At 34.5% G+C, this 16,533-nt stretch overlaps 1 protein-coding gene and 1 long non-coding RNA gene across 49 annotated transcripts in view; one reads left to right on the top strand and one right to left on the bottom strand.

Moving 5' to 3' along the window:
• The window catches only part of CLOCK (clock circadian regulator), a 123,258-nt gene that overhangs the window by 42,644 nt on the left and 64,081 nt on the right, over positions 1-16,533 (bottom strand). For 47 of the 48 annotated variants that reach the window (XM_070505847.1, XM_044766005.2, XM_044766003.2 and 44 more), the window contains 3 exons: positions 14,275-14,366; positions 9,524-9,613; positions 3,419-3,539 (listed from right to left, as the gene is read on the bottom strand). In XM_070505847.1, the coding sequence (XP_070361948.1) occupies positions 3,419-3,539; positions 9,524-9,613; positions 14,275-14,366 (303 nt within the window). The remainder of the gene's footprint in view (positions 1-3,418; positions 3,540-9,523; positions 9,614-14,274; positions 14,367-16,533) is intronic. The other variant, XM_044766019.2, reaches the window with a different exon arrangement.
• On the top strand, positions 10,182-12,675 carry LOC123283776 (uncharacterized). The gene is made up of 3 exons (XR_006524457.2): positions 10,182-10,561; positions 10,972-11,066; positions 11,491-12,675. It is a non-coding gene; the product is annotated as an uncharacterized lncRNA (long non-coding RNA).

Below are 16,533 nucleotides of genomic sequence, written 5' to 3'. Positions count from 1 at the left end.
TTGGATTCAACCTTGCCTACTACTCTTAGACTAACATTACTCTCATCATTATTATTTCAGTAATCAAGGACCAGTGACACCTCTCTTTGCTCACAGCATCAAACTCATACTCCTTGTCATCATCATGAATGGCTTTATCACCAAACTCAACAGGTTCAAAATCTAACCACCTTCTTCCTAAAACCTTCCCCACTGATGATCCCTAGCCACTCTGTCAGCTGTGCCTAACACCAAGTCATATTGAGTTTATCTACTCAACACTCATATACACACTTTCCTCTCTATCCCTACTCCTACTGCTTTCCTCTTCATCTTTTCTTCTATTGCTATCTTCTTCATCTTCAGTTTGGTCCTTTTCAAAATTTTCCACTTGAGAGTTTTTTTTCAGACCACAAAACCACCCAAATCCCCTTTCATTGGATCCTTGCTATGCAAAAAATCAAACTCCTTAGGATAAAATATTAGGCCCTATTTCCTTCTTTAGACACAAATCACACGACCTGAACTATCCTACCTTCATTATGCCCCAAATGAGCTACTTGCAGAATCCTGACTTTTTCCAAGCAATTTCTCCTCTGTTTTAAATCATGTTTACTCCTTTGGCATGAAACACTTTTTTTACTGGGGAAATAATTTTTTATATATCAGTTGTTTAACAAGGGGGTCAGCAAGTCATTTAATTAAGGCTTTTTCTATCAAAATGTTTTGTTGCCATCCATACCTCTGATCCTAGAAGCAGAAGCCTCAGGTATGTCTTTCTGCCAGAGGCTTTCATTCAGTTCTCCAGCCACTTCTGGCTTATGAACGTTCCTAACACGGACTCCTTCTTTGTCCACCTCTTGCTATGTTCCAGGATTCCAGCTTTCTAATTCTTTTCTCCCTGCTCTATACAGTTACCTCAAGCAATGTCATTCGATCCAGGACTTCAAATACCATTTACAGGCATATAACTGGCCTCTACATCAATATATCCAGCCCAAATATTTCTCTTAGGTGAAAGACTAGAGTGGTCTATTTGTTGATATCATAAGAACCTGATTTTAAAACAATTATAAATAGGCTTGAAATGGATTCTCCTGGTCTCTAGTTCTTCTCAACTCCTTCTGACAGTTTATCCTTTCTTATCAAAGATATACATGCACACGTACTTACTCATATATGTATTTGGATGTGTGTGTGTGTCTATATGTATGTGTATCCCAATTCTTGGACAGTTAATGTACTATAGAATTTGAAGGTTCAAAATACAAAGAACCTTTAAAGTGATTAATGTCAGGGCGGGCCCTGTGGCCGAGTGGTTAAGTTCACATGCTCCACTTCAGGGTCCAGGGTTTCGCTGGTTCGAATCCTGGGCGCGGACATGGCACCACTCATCAGGCCACGCTGAGGCGGAGTCCCATATGCCACAACTAGAAGGACCCACAGCTAAAAATACACAACTATGTACTGGGGGGCTTTGGGGAGAAAAGAAGAAATAAAATCTTTAAAATGATTAATGTCAGTATTACCAGAAAAGTCAAAATTTAAAAATCGTTAAAAAAGTGATTAAAGAAGATATCTAATAACTAATGGTCAAATACAGTGTTGTAATTTAAGATTTTACACAGCGTAATTTAGTAAAGAAAATTAAGTATTCTGATCAAATTAATTTGTCCAATGAATCTAGGAGAAATGTCTGATTATACCATATTTTTATACTTCTTAAAAAGGCGGGGACTGTTTTTCACTATTCTTGGCACTTTTATTATATAGCACAAGTGCCTGGCACATTAGATACATCCAATAAGTCACTGTTTAATTCTGTTCAATTAATAAAGCAATTTCCTTTATTTAATAATTTAAAAAAATACACAAGTTATTTTTTTCCAGTTTCAGTGTTCAATTGGTTAATGATGGTGAAAATGAGAATGTTTAATTCCCTCTCATTAAATATAAGATTTTATCTAAAAATTAATAATTTCAACAAACAAACAAACAACCCAATCAAAAAATGAGCAAAGGATCTGAACAGACATTTTTCCAAAGAAGATATACAGATGGCCAACAGGCATATGAAAAGATTTTCAACACCACCAGTTATTAGGGAAATGCAAATCAAAACTACAATGAGCTATCGCCTTACACCTGTCAGAATGGCTATAATTAACAAGACAAGAAATAACAAGTGTTCGAGAGGATGTAGAGAAAAGGGAATCCTCATAGACTGCTGGTGGGAATGCAAATTGGTGCAGCCACTATGGAAAATACTATGGAGATTCCTCAAAAAATTACAAGTAGAACTACCATATGATCCAGCTATTCAGCTTCTGGGTATTTATCCAAAGAACACGAAAACACAAATGCGTAAAGATATACGCACCCCTATGTTCATTGCAGCATTATTCCCAATAGCCAAGACTTGGGAACAACCTAACTGCCCATCAATGGATGAATGGCTAAAGATGTGGCATATATACACAACGGAATACTACTCTGCTATTAAAAAAAAGATAAAAAATTGCCATTTGTGACAATATGGATGGACCTTGAAGGTATTATGCTAAGTGAAATACGTCAGATAGAGAAAGTCAAATACCATATGATTTCACTCATAAGTAGAAGATAAAAACAACAACAAACAAACACATAGATACAGAGATTAGATTGGTGGTTACCAGAGGGGTAAGGCGGCAGGGAGGAGGGCAAAAGGTGATAGGGCATATGTGTACGGTGACGGATGGTAATTAGCCTTTGGGTGGCGAACATGATGTACTCTACACACAAATAAAAATATTATGATGTGCACCTGAAATTTATATGTTATAAATCAGTTACCTCAATAAAATGAATATATATTAAACAAATGCAGATATAAAAAGCCAAAGTACTGAATATTGCTAATAATGTAATGCCATTAATGTAAAGAAGAAAGAGTACATGTGTTGCCTTGAATATTTGTAAAATATTTTCAGCATTTTCTTCAAAACACTACGTTTCTTTTTTAATCTACATCTAGATAGAGGACTAATAATTCTGGGCACAAAGATGTGAACTAGACTTTTACAGAGTATTATTTTGTAAATTTTAAGTTTGGACACATGAAATATATTACTATAGAAAATAAAGATTTAAAAATTATTTAAAAAATTAATAAGAACATATTGCCAAGTTCCATTTTTGTGTAAAATACAGTTTTATGGCATAACTATTATAACAAAAAAGAAGGGATTTCAATATACTCTGGAATAGAGTTTAGACTTTTAATATGGTCATAATTCCATTTTATTTTTTTTTAATATTTAAAAAGGATCTAATAGGATATATGGAATGATGCTTTGTGTTAACTTAGCTAAACATGTCTGTGTTTGTCACAAACTTATAAAGTAAAGGATAGCGCAACCAAACACATTTAACGTTTTGCTTAACAGCTACTACTTACATTTTAAATATTCGGGGGTTAATGAATCACTTTCCAGCAGATGGGTAGAGAGTATTTTATAAACCTCTGAATGTTCCCCCTCTGGGATAAAATTAAATATACTTTGATCCACAAGATCAGACTGAAAAAGAAATTTATAAAAATAAAATAATTTTAGTAATTCAAGAAACCTTTATTTTAAAAGTATATAATTACTCTTAAGGCATCAGATGAGCATATGGTTAACTTTCGATTATCTGTAAAAACTGACAAATGTCAAGTTACAGAGCACAACTCAGGAAACAAGGTGAAAGAAGGTTAGCACGACCTCCACGCCTCTGATACTAGGGTCATCAGATCCATCACCAATGTGAGACTCTGAAAGTCTGATAAATTATTTGCAAAGGTGAGTTCACCAAATTTGAACACTTAAAATATAACAGGACTAAGAAAGCTGATTAGAAAAATCTTTGGCTACAAGCTGTAGCCTTATACATTCAAATCTCTGGTAAATTATGCCGATACAGACCACAACAAAGAACACATGAAAAGATCTGACTTTGGTGTTATTTCAGTTGTCCAATGTGTCCTTTCTTTTTGATTTCATGTTTTCTAGCCATCTACCCTGTATCCCATTGTCAAAAAGCAGTGATGTTAGCTAGCCAAAAAAAAAAAAAGGCAAGTAATATGTTAAGCATTATAATCCTTGCTAAAATATGTTTTTTTTTTTTTTTGGAGGAAGATTAGCCCTGAGCTACCGCCAATCCTCCTCTTTTTGCTGAGGAAGACTGGCCCTGAGCTAACATCCATGCCCATTTTCCTCTACTTTACATGTGGGATGCCTACCACAGCATGGCTTGCCAAGCGGTGCCACGTCCCCACCCAGGATCCAAACCAGCGAACCCTGGGCCGCCGAAGCGGAACATGCACACTTAACCGCTGTTTCACCAGGCCGGCCCCATAAAAATATGGCTTTAATTACGATTCATTAGTCAAGAGTAATTTGACAAACATCAGGTTGCCTACAATTTGCCACGGCTGTGGAATCAAAACTGTAAGATAGTTCCTATCCTTAAGAACCACTGACAACAAAACTTCAGTGACTTCACATTTCCTACCAAATCCAGTCCATTCTACTTGCTATCTCTACGTTTTCAAACTGCTCTGTGGAATCCCAGGGATAGTGATATCTGAAGGACTGTGGAAGTAGGGGTGGAGGGTAAGGGAAGCGAAAAGAGATGTGGAGGCAGGGCTAATGGTCTTTCCCCCTGCATTCAACCAAAGCAGTTCCACTTTTAAATATCGTAAAGATTTTTGTTAAATACAAAATAAGAGGGGCCAGCCCTGTAAGCCAAGTGGTTAAGTTCTCGCACTCCGCTTCGGCGGCCCAGGGTTTCGCCGGTTTGGATCCTGGGCGTGGACATAGCACTGCTCATCAGGCCATGCTGAAGTGGCATCCCACATGCCACAACTAGAAGGACCCACAGCTAAAATATACAACTATGTACTGGGGGATTTGGGGAGAAAAAGCAGGAAGGGAAAAAAAAGAGATTGGCAACAGTTAGCTCAGGTGGCAACCTTTAAAGAAAAAAAAACCAAGACCAAAAAAAACCCCTCAAACAACAACAAAAAAAGAGACCAACAGGGATGGTGGGAGGTGGGAAAGGGGTGTTTTACTACTCTCCGTAGGAGGCATCCATTCGCATTCTTTCTTCTGTTTTTTCTCTAGCCCTCAAAGTCCACCCCATGAAGTGGAATATCCTTCCCCTCTCTCTCCACATATTTGTACCCTCCATCTTTCAAAGACCAGTTCAAATTATTTCCTTCAAAAAAGCACTCTCTTAACACCACAATCCACAATAAAATTCCTTTAGTACTTATTACTCATATCATTCATTTACCATAAAAAATATTTGTTAATTATATTTTAATGTCTATGTCCTGCTGCCCCATAAGTGAATAAAAGGTCCCTATCTCTTACATCTCCCTCCCTTCAAATCAAGGCACATTAACACTGTGCTTTGCATATAACAGTTACCAGTAGAGTAAATGATTTTGGATTAAGGAACTATTTGATAAAACTTAAGGGGTAACCACACCAAAAATATATCTGTATTTTAATAAGGGATTTTTCTGAAAGTCTGAAAAGCCTCTAGAACAGAAAGAATAAACTGAAAATTCAGGCAGGAATAACAAAAAAGGCTAGAAAATTGCCTTGTATTGACAAAGTTTTAAAATTAGGCATTGATATTAATGTGATAAATAGTCATGACAGAAAAACAGGACAGTAATTTGAAGTGAGAACTAACTCTTTCATTTTGGAAATGATTATAGCTTTCTACTATTATTTATCCTTACTGACAATTTCTTCTACTATTTCAGTAAGTTATGGTTTGATCCATGTTACCCTGGCTTTTCCATCTATAAATTTATATCCAGAGAAAAGCATATAAATGGCTAGTACAGAGAACAGTATGGTCACAAGCACTGCTCCTCTTCCCCTGACACTTGATAAATCTTGAGGATTAGAGTTAGCAGGCAACTAATTAACTAATGTGTCAAACTTTCCATTAACCACTACATTTAAAATCTCTAAATGAAGCTGATCATACTTGATGTTGCCATACCATTCAATCAGTTCCCAAAGACAATTTGTAGGAAAGAAAAGAAAATGGCAGCTATCTGGACCTTATATCTCCCTCAATCATTTTCATGAAGAAGAAATGTGAATCCTGTTGATTATCATATGACACAAATCAACAGCCTTTCTGTTTTTCCTACATTAGGTCAATGTGACCATTTAGTGGAAATTATTAACTATTATCTTTTCCCTCAGGTAGACAACCAACCGTTACACAAACCTGCTGTAGAGAAGCTCCTCTCCAAAAATGTCAAATATATGTTGGATATAACACATTTTTAAAAACTGTGTCCTTAAGTACAGGCATAAGGAACAAAAATTCTGGCCCCTTCAAATAAGCTTTCATAATCATTAGATAACTATTCAAAAAAGTCTAAATCCAATATTTCTGTATACTACATTTATACCAGGCAAAGACTATACTGACTTTCTTGAAACACACTTGTGTTTAAATTTCCAAATTCCCAAGTTACGGAGAGAAAAAAGGAAAGGCTCACCAAGTTTTTTAACAGTGGCACTTTTAGTACTGGGCCCTGTTAGGCTGTAATGTGGCTAATCATGTTCCCTATATTACATGGTTACAAATTTAATATATTCTTTCTCAGGAAAACATTTAAGCAAGTGTGAGGAAATCACTCTAAAGTTGTAAAATTTTACAAATTTTAAGTTCTCAGTACAGTAAGAGACCCAACTGTATGTCTTGGCACTTCCTCTAAATTGTTCCACAATTAAGTCTAATTTTTCTGGGTTTCATATTTGCTGATAACATAAAGGGGCTGGGCTCAGGATGTCTAAAATCTCTTCTGGTACTGAGGTGGTATGATCTATAACTTTGTCATGGAAAGCCAGATCAGGAGGAAAAAAAATCCATAAATTCCCTTTCCTGATTATTAGCCACAAATATGTTAAAATGTGCCTAAATTAATTTTCTAAGTATGAAGTGACAAAGTTAAGAAAACTTTTGTTGTTGTTTTGTTTTTTGCAGGACCTATAGAATCAGTTTTATAATTTGATAGTCAGATTTAAAATTTAAATTTAAAAATTTTAAATTATACTGACCCACTAATTGAGATGGCAAGTTTTAATTTCTTAACAGAACTGAATTATAAACACTAAATCCTAAGTTAAGGATTTGGTAATGTTTCTTCCCTTCTGGGCAACAGCCATAATTCTATTTTAGAAAAAAGGTGTGTATATTAAAATACAAAGGAAGGAACACCATTGCTTTAAGCCTTTTGCTTAGCATCTATTACAGTTTAATTATTAATGATAACCCAAAAGAGAAAATCACGTATTTTTTCCTTATTGTGTTTGATCCTATACCAGTATTATTTTCTCAAAACACACCTGTGTTTATGTTTTCAAACCATCAAGTAACATATAATTCAGCAATGTCAGTGATGTGAAGGAAAGTATCCACAGTAACTGGAGAGCAGCAAAAAATTGTTTTAATAAAGGATACTACTAACTCAATCTGAAATGAAATGGGTTTACTGGATTGGCAGCAATCTCCTCTGTGCCCAAATCCACCTGCCTGTCTACAAGCTTTGGCTGACATAGGCAATTAAAAAGATTAGAAGATGTAAGTAACAGAGGAAACAGTATAGGGTATATGAGAACTCTCTACATTATCTTCTTGATTTTTCTGTAAATATAAAAACAGTTCTAAAATAAAAAATTAAAAAAAAAAATCCAAGAGGGAATGGGAAGGCAAAGAGGGTTTTCATTGAGGGGGGATGTTAATGACCACTTGGATCCCAACTAGATCTGTTATGGACATGCTGTTTATTTCAAAACGCAATTAAACATTCCCTCACAATTAAAGATCCAACACCAGTGTGCCATTATGAAGGAATTTTTAAAACACTCACATCAAATAGTCTAATAATTTTCATATATTCAATAAATTGTGTCTCTCTCTGAGAAACTAGCTAGTCCATGTGGATACAGAGATAAAGTCTCTGTACTTAAGAAGCTTACACCTACCATAATTATAAAAAATAAACAGCAAGTTACAATTCACTGTAAGTGTCATGATGACTGATGGCAGTATGTATAAGGTAACATGAGAACAGAGAGGAAGGGCATCCAATTCTGAATGGAGTTCAAGGAAAGCGCCCAAGAAGCAGGCTTTTAAAAAGTGTGACCACATTGCAAATGATGCTCTAATTATGACTAAATTAAAGATTACATAGTCTCTATAAATACATAACTGAAAGAAAAACCAATTCAATTGTATACAAACAATTGTATGTGGTTTAAAAACATATAATTATACCTTTGTTTAAATTACTTAATCTTATCTTAATTCTATCTTAATCCTATAAAGAATTTCTTTCCCTGGCTGTTTTTAATATGCAACTATTTTTTAAAATAGAGCTGCCCAGAAAATTCAGTTTAATCAGTCTGTCCTTTGCTACTTACATGTTGGTATAATCTCATTGTTCACTTTCAAACAATTTTTAGATGTTGGGCTAATCACCTACTACTTGAGCTTACTTGAAAATAAAGCCCCTAGAAAAGCAGGAAAACCAAGTCATTTTCTGTGTGACCAAAGAAATTAGCAAATTACTTATTGTCTGGCTTTCGGTAAGAAATTACCCTTTTAGAATCTGGGCTTTTAAGTGTGGAGTCCATTATTTTTATAAAGTATAAAGGAGCAGAGTAATGAGAGGGAGATGCTGCTTTTCAATACCTCTTGAAAGAGACCTTTACAGAACAGTTTACTTTGTATTGTCATAAATTTTCAAGAGATGAGCATTGGAAGAGTAATTTATAAGTAATGTCAGAATATTTATACCACAAGCCTCATCTTAAATAGGAACATTACATATTAAATAAAAACTTCAAATTCATAAAAACTGTCAATTGCAGCAGAGCACCTAGCACAGTGTCTGGCACAGAGTAGATGTTCTCTCATAAATACATGTTGAGTAAAATAGCAAAAACATAATTCATATATTTACCATCCTAATCAAATTATACAATTCTTTACTAATTATCTAGCCTTTTGGTCATATCGATAAATTGAAAATGGCCATTATAACACTATCAATTCACATCACAGAGCATGAATGTTTTTATCTATTACTTTTAGTGTTCTTCTAAATGATTCTTTAGAGAAAATTATTTATGAGTTCCTCCAGCTGCAACAAATTATCTCAGTAGAAAATTACTTATTCTCAAGATATTCTTACTGATTTAGCAACATCTTCACCAGGCTGATTAAAAAGGAAACGCTGAAAATTTAGCATCAGAATAAAGAGGGCAGGAAGAACAGAGGTTAGATAAAGTGGTTGTTGACTACTCACTGTAGAGAGTCGACTGACCTGAGAAATCATAGCCACGCTAAAACAGACATATCTGGAGCTCTCATCGCCACTCTAAACACGGTTCAACACTGCTCTGGAGATCCACCTCCAAGTGCTTTAGAATGTTTAAATAGGCATTAAATAAGAAAGAGATCACAGCATTTTTATACTCACTGGTAAATGTTCAAGTAATGAAGTTACACTCTCAGACACATATATTATGCTTCCATCTGTCATGATTGCTAAAAAAAAACCATCAAGAGCCTGAAATTAAACATAATGGTCAGTTAAATGAAAAGAAAAAAGTATTTCACAGAACAGAAATAAAAATCTAAGATAAATGACAAGGGACTTAATGTGGAAATTTCCAGAGCATTGTCAGAAGGCTAGCTTTTCCCCCTGTACAATACCTTAGTATTTATCTTTGTGCATTTTAAAATGCTTCTGGAAAAAAATCACTCTATGGCCATCTATTGGACAGTTGGCTTCTAAAAGATAGAGACAATGTTCTATCTTTATCATATGTATATCATATTAAGATGGCCTTATTGGAAGATGCCAATACCTCGGAAGCACATATGCCATAAATAATATGTCTGGCACACAAAAGAACACATTATCACCTTTTGATTACATTAACAGAGAGGTGTATGACTGAAGTGTAGGAAGATACATAGGGAAGAAAGTGAAAGGGAAATTAAGCTGAAAAAGTAGGCTGTCAGATCATGAAAGGCCTTGAATACCAGGTTAATAAGGACTTTGCTCACGAGTAGTCTGGAAGTAGTGTTAAAATGCGTTTAGAGGAGAAAGAGAATTAAGTTAGGAAAATCTCAGTGGCTTTTGGAATAGTCAGGGGAGTTAATGAGGATCTGAAGAAATTAGTAGCAGTAAGACTAGAGAACAAAGAATGCAGGCAAGCATTGAGAAATGTGAAGTTAGAGTTCAGGAGAGAAGCCAGTACAGGGGATACAATACTTAATAATAAAGCAATCCTGTAAATTACATATTACAAAGTATTTTCATTTGAGAGTCCTAGGCACAGAAGTGACAGCTGAAGAAATGAGATCTGCAAAAGAGAGAAGCATACCAAAGATAAATACTTGGAGGAATTATCTACACGTGGAGATGAGGAGGAGGAAAGTGCCAGAGAAAATGACAGAGAAGAAAGACACACTGTTGATCAAGGAAGTCAAGGAAAGAGAGAATGACAAGGTGAGTGAGGAGGAAGAGGGATGGTTCAATGTAAAACGAAATTAAATAGGATATGGAGTAAGAAAATGGGAAATGAATTTTGGTGACTTTCAAAAGAGTTATGTCAACAGGAAGGTGAGTCAAACTATAATGAGTTTAAGAGATAAGTGGATGATCAGAAGGCTATTATAAACCACGTTTTTTATGAACTTTAGAAGAGAAGAAAGGAGAAAGGACAAGTTTTAAGGAGATCAAGTATCAGAGGAAGGCATTTTAAAAAAGTAACTGAAGCATATTTACAGGCTGAAGAAAGGAAGATCCAGTGGAACGGATGTTGAAGATATATAGAAAGAAAGATATACCATAAGAGGAATTTCTCTTCTCATATCACAAGTTATCATACTAAATTCAGATTTCTTGTTTAATTATAGGGCTCTCTCAAAGAATAGTAATCTCTGGTAAGAACCATACCTATCTTCTTCAACATCGTATCTGCAGCACCTAGCATACGTATGGCACACGGCAGGTAAAAAATACTTGTATATAATTTACGGACGTGGGAGTTAGAGCAATCTCTCTCTAATTCTAAGTCATTGTTGAAGTATATGTTGAACGTATGGAAAAAAGCACCCTTCCCCTCCGCTTCTATCGGGGGAGAGATCTGGATATCAGAAAGAACTTATTTTGAATAGACGCCTATCTTCTAGAATGGCTAGACAAACTCAGTCTTAGCTAATGTAGGGGAAGGCGATGAAAACTTTGTAATTTAAGCAAATTCATTAAATTATTTTTTACAAAACTCCTTAGTACAATAATGTCATTATTATTATTTCATAAGGGAGAGGGTCAAAATGATGTTAAGAGGAACATGCTTTTTTCACGTGAAGATAGATTGTGTCATCTTTGAAAGCTAATTAATATTTACTATGATGATCTGTATTTCCTTTTAGGATATTTGCTAGGAAGTTGGGTGCAACTCTCTTCTGTGAAGAGAATGAACTGAAATCAGAACTCTTAATGACTTAATTTCACTCCTACGACCAGAGCCCGTCCTTTCCTCTTTCAAAACAGGCAAAGCCTAAGCACAGAAAAGCTTCCACCAGCATTTCACCAAAGTCTTAATACAAGAAAGGACCCAGGGCCCAGACTTCTTTTGAGTGAAAGGATGTAATTTTCCAAGAAGGTAGTTGGTTACACCAAAAACTAAAGGGGCCTTGAGGAGGAAGGTTTGGGAGAGATAGAAGAGAGAGCAAGAGAGAAGGAAATCCTCCTCCCAATGAAGACTGTGAAGCTTTAAGTGAATTTTAAGTGAATAAATGAATTTTAAGATTTCAGTCCTAGTTCTTCCATTAACTAGCTATCTGACTTTGGACAAGCTGCAACTTCTCTGAGCCTCATCCATAAAATGAAGAGGCTGAACTGAATGATCTAATCTCTTCTACTAGTAGCTCTAACATTCCAAGATAGAGCCTTCATCTGAAATTCTGCTGAAAATGTTATCTGGACTGCCTATCCGTAATCTGATCAACATGACTACACAAGAGTAACACAACTGGGTTAATTGGACCTAGGTTGCAATATATACATACACTTGAACATATTCTTGTATCTTGCACATATCTTGGCATATTAATGTTAGAATGTATATTTTCTTGGTAGTTGTAAATACTCACTAAAAATCAAAAATATGCTTGACATATTAAAAATAAATAAATGTAAACTTTTTTAGAAATGTAACCTTAAAAGCTGTGAGGATAATCATGAGAAAACTAATTTTTTATTTTCAAAAATTTTAATATGTTTAAGTTTTCTCTGTTGTATATTATAATCTCTAGAATCTTTATTTTTTATACTTACCTTAGTATGTACTACAAGTACCTTGGCAAATAAAAAAAAAATCTGCCAATTGTTAAGAAAAATTTGAAGCCAATGCTTTTCTGTTTAGCTCATTAGTGAATAGGTAATTTACCTTAATTAAAGTTATTAATAAATGAGTATAGATATTATACCAATTTAGGAATTTATAAAAAATTTTTCATACCAATAAAGCAGGGTAAGTAAATAGTTTATGATTGACACAGATCTTATTAAACCATTGCACTGAAAATATAATCATACAATAAAAATTATAGAGCGATTAAATGAGTTATTTCCTTTCTTTGTTGTAGACAATAGCATTTCTGTACCCGTTCATAAACACATTACTTATATCTAAACAGAGAATTTTGGACAATGTCAAACTACTTTTTAGAGGAAAAACATTTTAACAAATCAGGAACTATTATTCGGTTTACAACTTAAGTGTACACTAACTTAAAGAGCTAATTGCTGATTACTGAGCTAAGTTCTATGCCATGGCTAGCTTTTACTGAAAAGTTTCACGAGCGCCACTGTGCACAGGGGTTGAGGCCATGGGGATCAGAGGCCAGTCTACCTTCAATGAATCCTAGGTGAGCTACTTACTGTGTTACTTTGGGCAAGTTTCATAATCCCTTTGTTCCTCAATTTCCTCAAAAGTAAGAAAGGGACACTAATAGTATCTACTTCATAAGATTCTTGTGAAGATGCACTGAGTTAATATGTAAAAAGCACTCAGTTATTTTTCAGATTTTAAACACAGGTTTAAATATATGCAATATATATATATACCCCAACAAATTTTCATATGGTAACGTTTTTGCTGACTATACAAAGACTTAATTAATTCAGTGATTAACTGTTCCATCTAAAGTATAAGTAAAAAAATAACTCAATTTGCAAAATACTCTATGTTGCTTCAGACTCAGTCAATATACAAAGACACTTGAGACATGGTCATTACATACACATACATGACACAGACAAAGCTTAAGGTCTAAAATAATAGACCCAAGCAAACAAGACAAGAAATGTAAATTATTTAACAACCTCTACATCCCCATTTCAATTGCTTTCCTGTACTCTTTCTATGTCTACTTTCTGTTATGTATTTTTCTTATCCTTAGCCGTTCCTGCCTGTTTCCCATTTACTATAAATTTTTATGGAAATTTGACAATCAACTCTGTGTACTTTGTGTGCATAGCAGTTACCTATATTATTCTACATATGAAACAAAAAGTAGAAAAATAAAATTGATAGGTATGAGTGACAAAATTTTTGTGGATTTTACAATTGATTATATGAGGTATTAAATTTTTCAATTACAAGCAAATATACTCTGAATTGTTTTCAAAAATAATTTTTTCACAGAATAACATTTACTTATTTACTTTTAAAAGTTTCTACTTGAGTAAGAAGAGTTGCCTTTCAATGTATGTTTCATTGTTTTAATATTTTCAGAGTATTTCACTTATCATTTTATGTTGTGTTAGGGGGATTTTAATTTGTTAAAAAAAATCCTACTGTCTGGTAAGATAAATTTCATGTGATGAATAATACATATTATTCTTCATTTGAACGTTGTTAATGTGGTCTCAGGTAGAGAAACTTGGTAGCTATGCGTTTCTGACTTTTATCAAGCCTCTCACAACTTTAGATAATACTGAAAATATGAAAATTTGGTATTACTTTACCACTTGGTGCTATTTCCTTACAATACTTAAAACCAATTAATTTTAATTGAAGATACAATTTACTGATTTACAATGAATTAAGACTTTTCAATATTAAACTGTTAAAACTATACTAAAATTAGTCACCCCTGTGATTTCTTTTGTAAGGAAAATAAAACCTCAAAAAGTAAATCTGGACGTACCTCTAACATTAATTGTGTAAACTCTTCATTACTAAGGAATGTAGGTTTCCAGTCTTGTCGAATTTCACTAGCATCTGACTGTGCAGTAATTTCTGTAAACAGATTATTTGACACATTAGTGACATACTCCAAACACGGGGGAAGGGGAGGAGGGTGGTGCAAAAGTCCTACAAGTTGCCTTCTCTCCTCCCACTCTAAGGAAAGACGGGAAGCATAGGCAATAACATTTGTTGGTCTAGGTAAGTATCAGGAGGTCCAGGTTTTGGTATGATGAAATATTTGAGCTAATGTGGCAAGTTATCTCCTTGGATTTAGTGTCTTGGAAATACTAGTCTCTGGCTTTTCCAGGGAGCTTTGATAGCCTGTGTTGCTGATAGGCCTGAGATTGTTTCCTGCTTGACAGAACAACCAAAACCAAATCAGAACAAGCAGATTAGATCAAGCGTTATGAAGAAATTCTCTTCCTCTTCCTTTCCTTGACATTTAAATGGCAGAATCTAGAGCAGACATAAGGACATGAGCCTGGAGGAAAAGAGCCAAGGAGGTCAGCCAGTCTGCTTTAACAAAGACTTTAGGCCTGCCTATTGCCTGGCAGAAAGATTCCTCCCAGACAGAGGTATACTATTCTTAATTAATCAAGGAAACTAAATTAAGATTTCAGGCAAAACCTTTATAGTAATAATCCCAGAGTGGTTTTGCTTAGTATCCTCTCGCATGTTTTCTTAGTGGTAGTGACTGGTCAAAAATTTGGAGATCCCTGGCTTGGGGCACACATTTTAACACTATTACTACAGTTTATTTTACAATATACTTCTAATGGACTTAGTTATGAGAGAGCTATTCATAAATGATGAAACCTGAACTATTTAGGTAATAAATGCTTTTCCATTTTTAAATGCAGACATACTAAAACAACTAGGCAAAATAAAAATCCATGTCATAGATTTTACTCTACAAAATATACTCTAATGTACAGTGAAAAGTACAGACTAAGTTATTTTAATTTTTCTATATAAATATAGAGATATACAAATATAGCATATTAAATTGACACCCCAAATTGGGCATACTGGAAATGCCTGTACTAGAATATGAAGAGTAACTTAAGAAGTCCAGCTACTAATTCTGTGGAACATAGTCATGCTTTTCAAATTCACAAGAATTACATATACTCTGAAACAAGAGATTTAAATCCACAAGCAAATCCCATCAAGTTCAGTTAAACATAGACTTCTTTTAGAGTAATAAGCATATAAGAATTCCCTTTCAATTTAAGGAAAATTTTACTTTTGTGAGAATTATATATCCAATTTTGAAAAAAAAAAGCTGATTTACTTAATGCCAAAATTAATACTCTATTTCATTTCATTCAACAATCACTTACTGAACCACAACGTCTGAGGGACTGAGTGTGCTATCTAACAAGGGACACTAAGGTTAGTGGAAATGCTATGTGTAGAGGTAAAATGTAATGATAACGGTGGCAATAAAAATGAAGACCAGCAATTTTGACACATTTACAGAAGAATCAGCAGAATTTGGCAACTGTGATATAGAACTAATAAGGAAGATGAAAAAAATCCAATAGTCTTTTCAGGTTTGAGTCCTTGGGGGACTGAAAAGAGTTAGGAAATGGAAATGGAAAAAGGACAAATGGAAAAGGAAAGTTGAGAGAAAGAGGTGACTTGACAAAATGAAAATGAATTCAGTTTTGGATGCATCGAGTTTGAGGACATGCAAAAGAAAGATCCAGAAGTTATCTGGTAATAAAAGACTGAAAAGTTTGCATCTAAAAGTATAGATTTAGCCGTTTAATAGACAAGCAATAGCTGAAGCTATAGAATGAGATAATCAAAGGAAAGAGTGTAGGGAAAGCAAGAGCATAAGAGATAAAATCTTGAGAAATGTCAAATTTAGAGGGCAGAAAAAGAAAGAAGCAAGCAGTTAGTTTCAGTTAGGAAGAGGGAGGCGAATGAAGAAGTGCAGTATAACACAGGCCAAGAGAAAAGAAAGCCAGTGGAGGATGGATGAAAATTTCCACTGCTTCAGAGATGCAGAAGAGGATGAGGTATAAGAAAAAGCTATTGTTTTACTAGAGGCAGAGGGGGTGGGGGTAGTGGCATTAGTGAAATTAACAAAAATAATTTCAGAGTGGTGGAGCATAAACCAAGCAAGTAATGCATTACTGAGTGAGCTAGGCAGATGTATATAGAGGCACTATTTATAAATTTTCCTTCTGAGAAGTTTTGCAGTTTCATT

The sequence above is a fragment of the Equus asinus genome, chromosome 3, assembly GCF_041296235.1.
Source record: "Equus asinus isolate D_3611 breed Donkey chromosome 3, EquAss-T2T_v2, whole genome shotgun sequence".
Lineage (NCBI taxonomy): Eukaryota > Metazoa > Chordata > Mammalia > Perissodactyla > Equidae > Equus > Equus asinus.
Note: the sequence above shows the minus strand (reverse complement) of the source record. Positions and strands in the feature narration are given on the sequence as shown.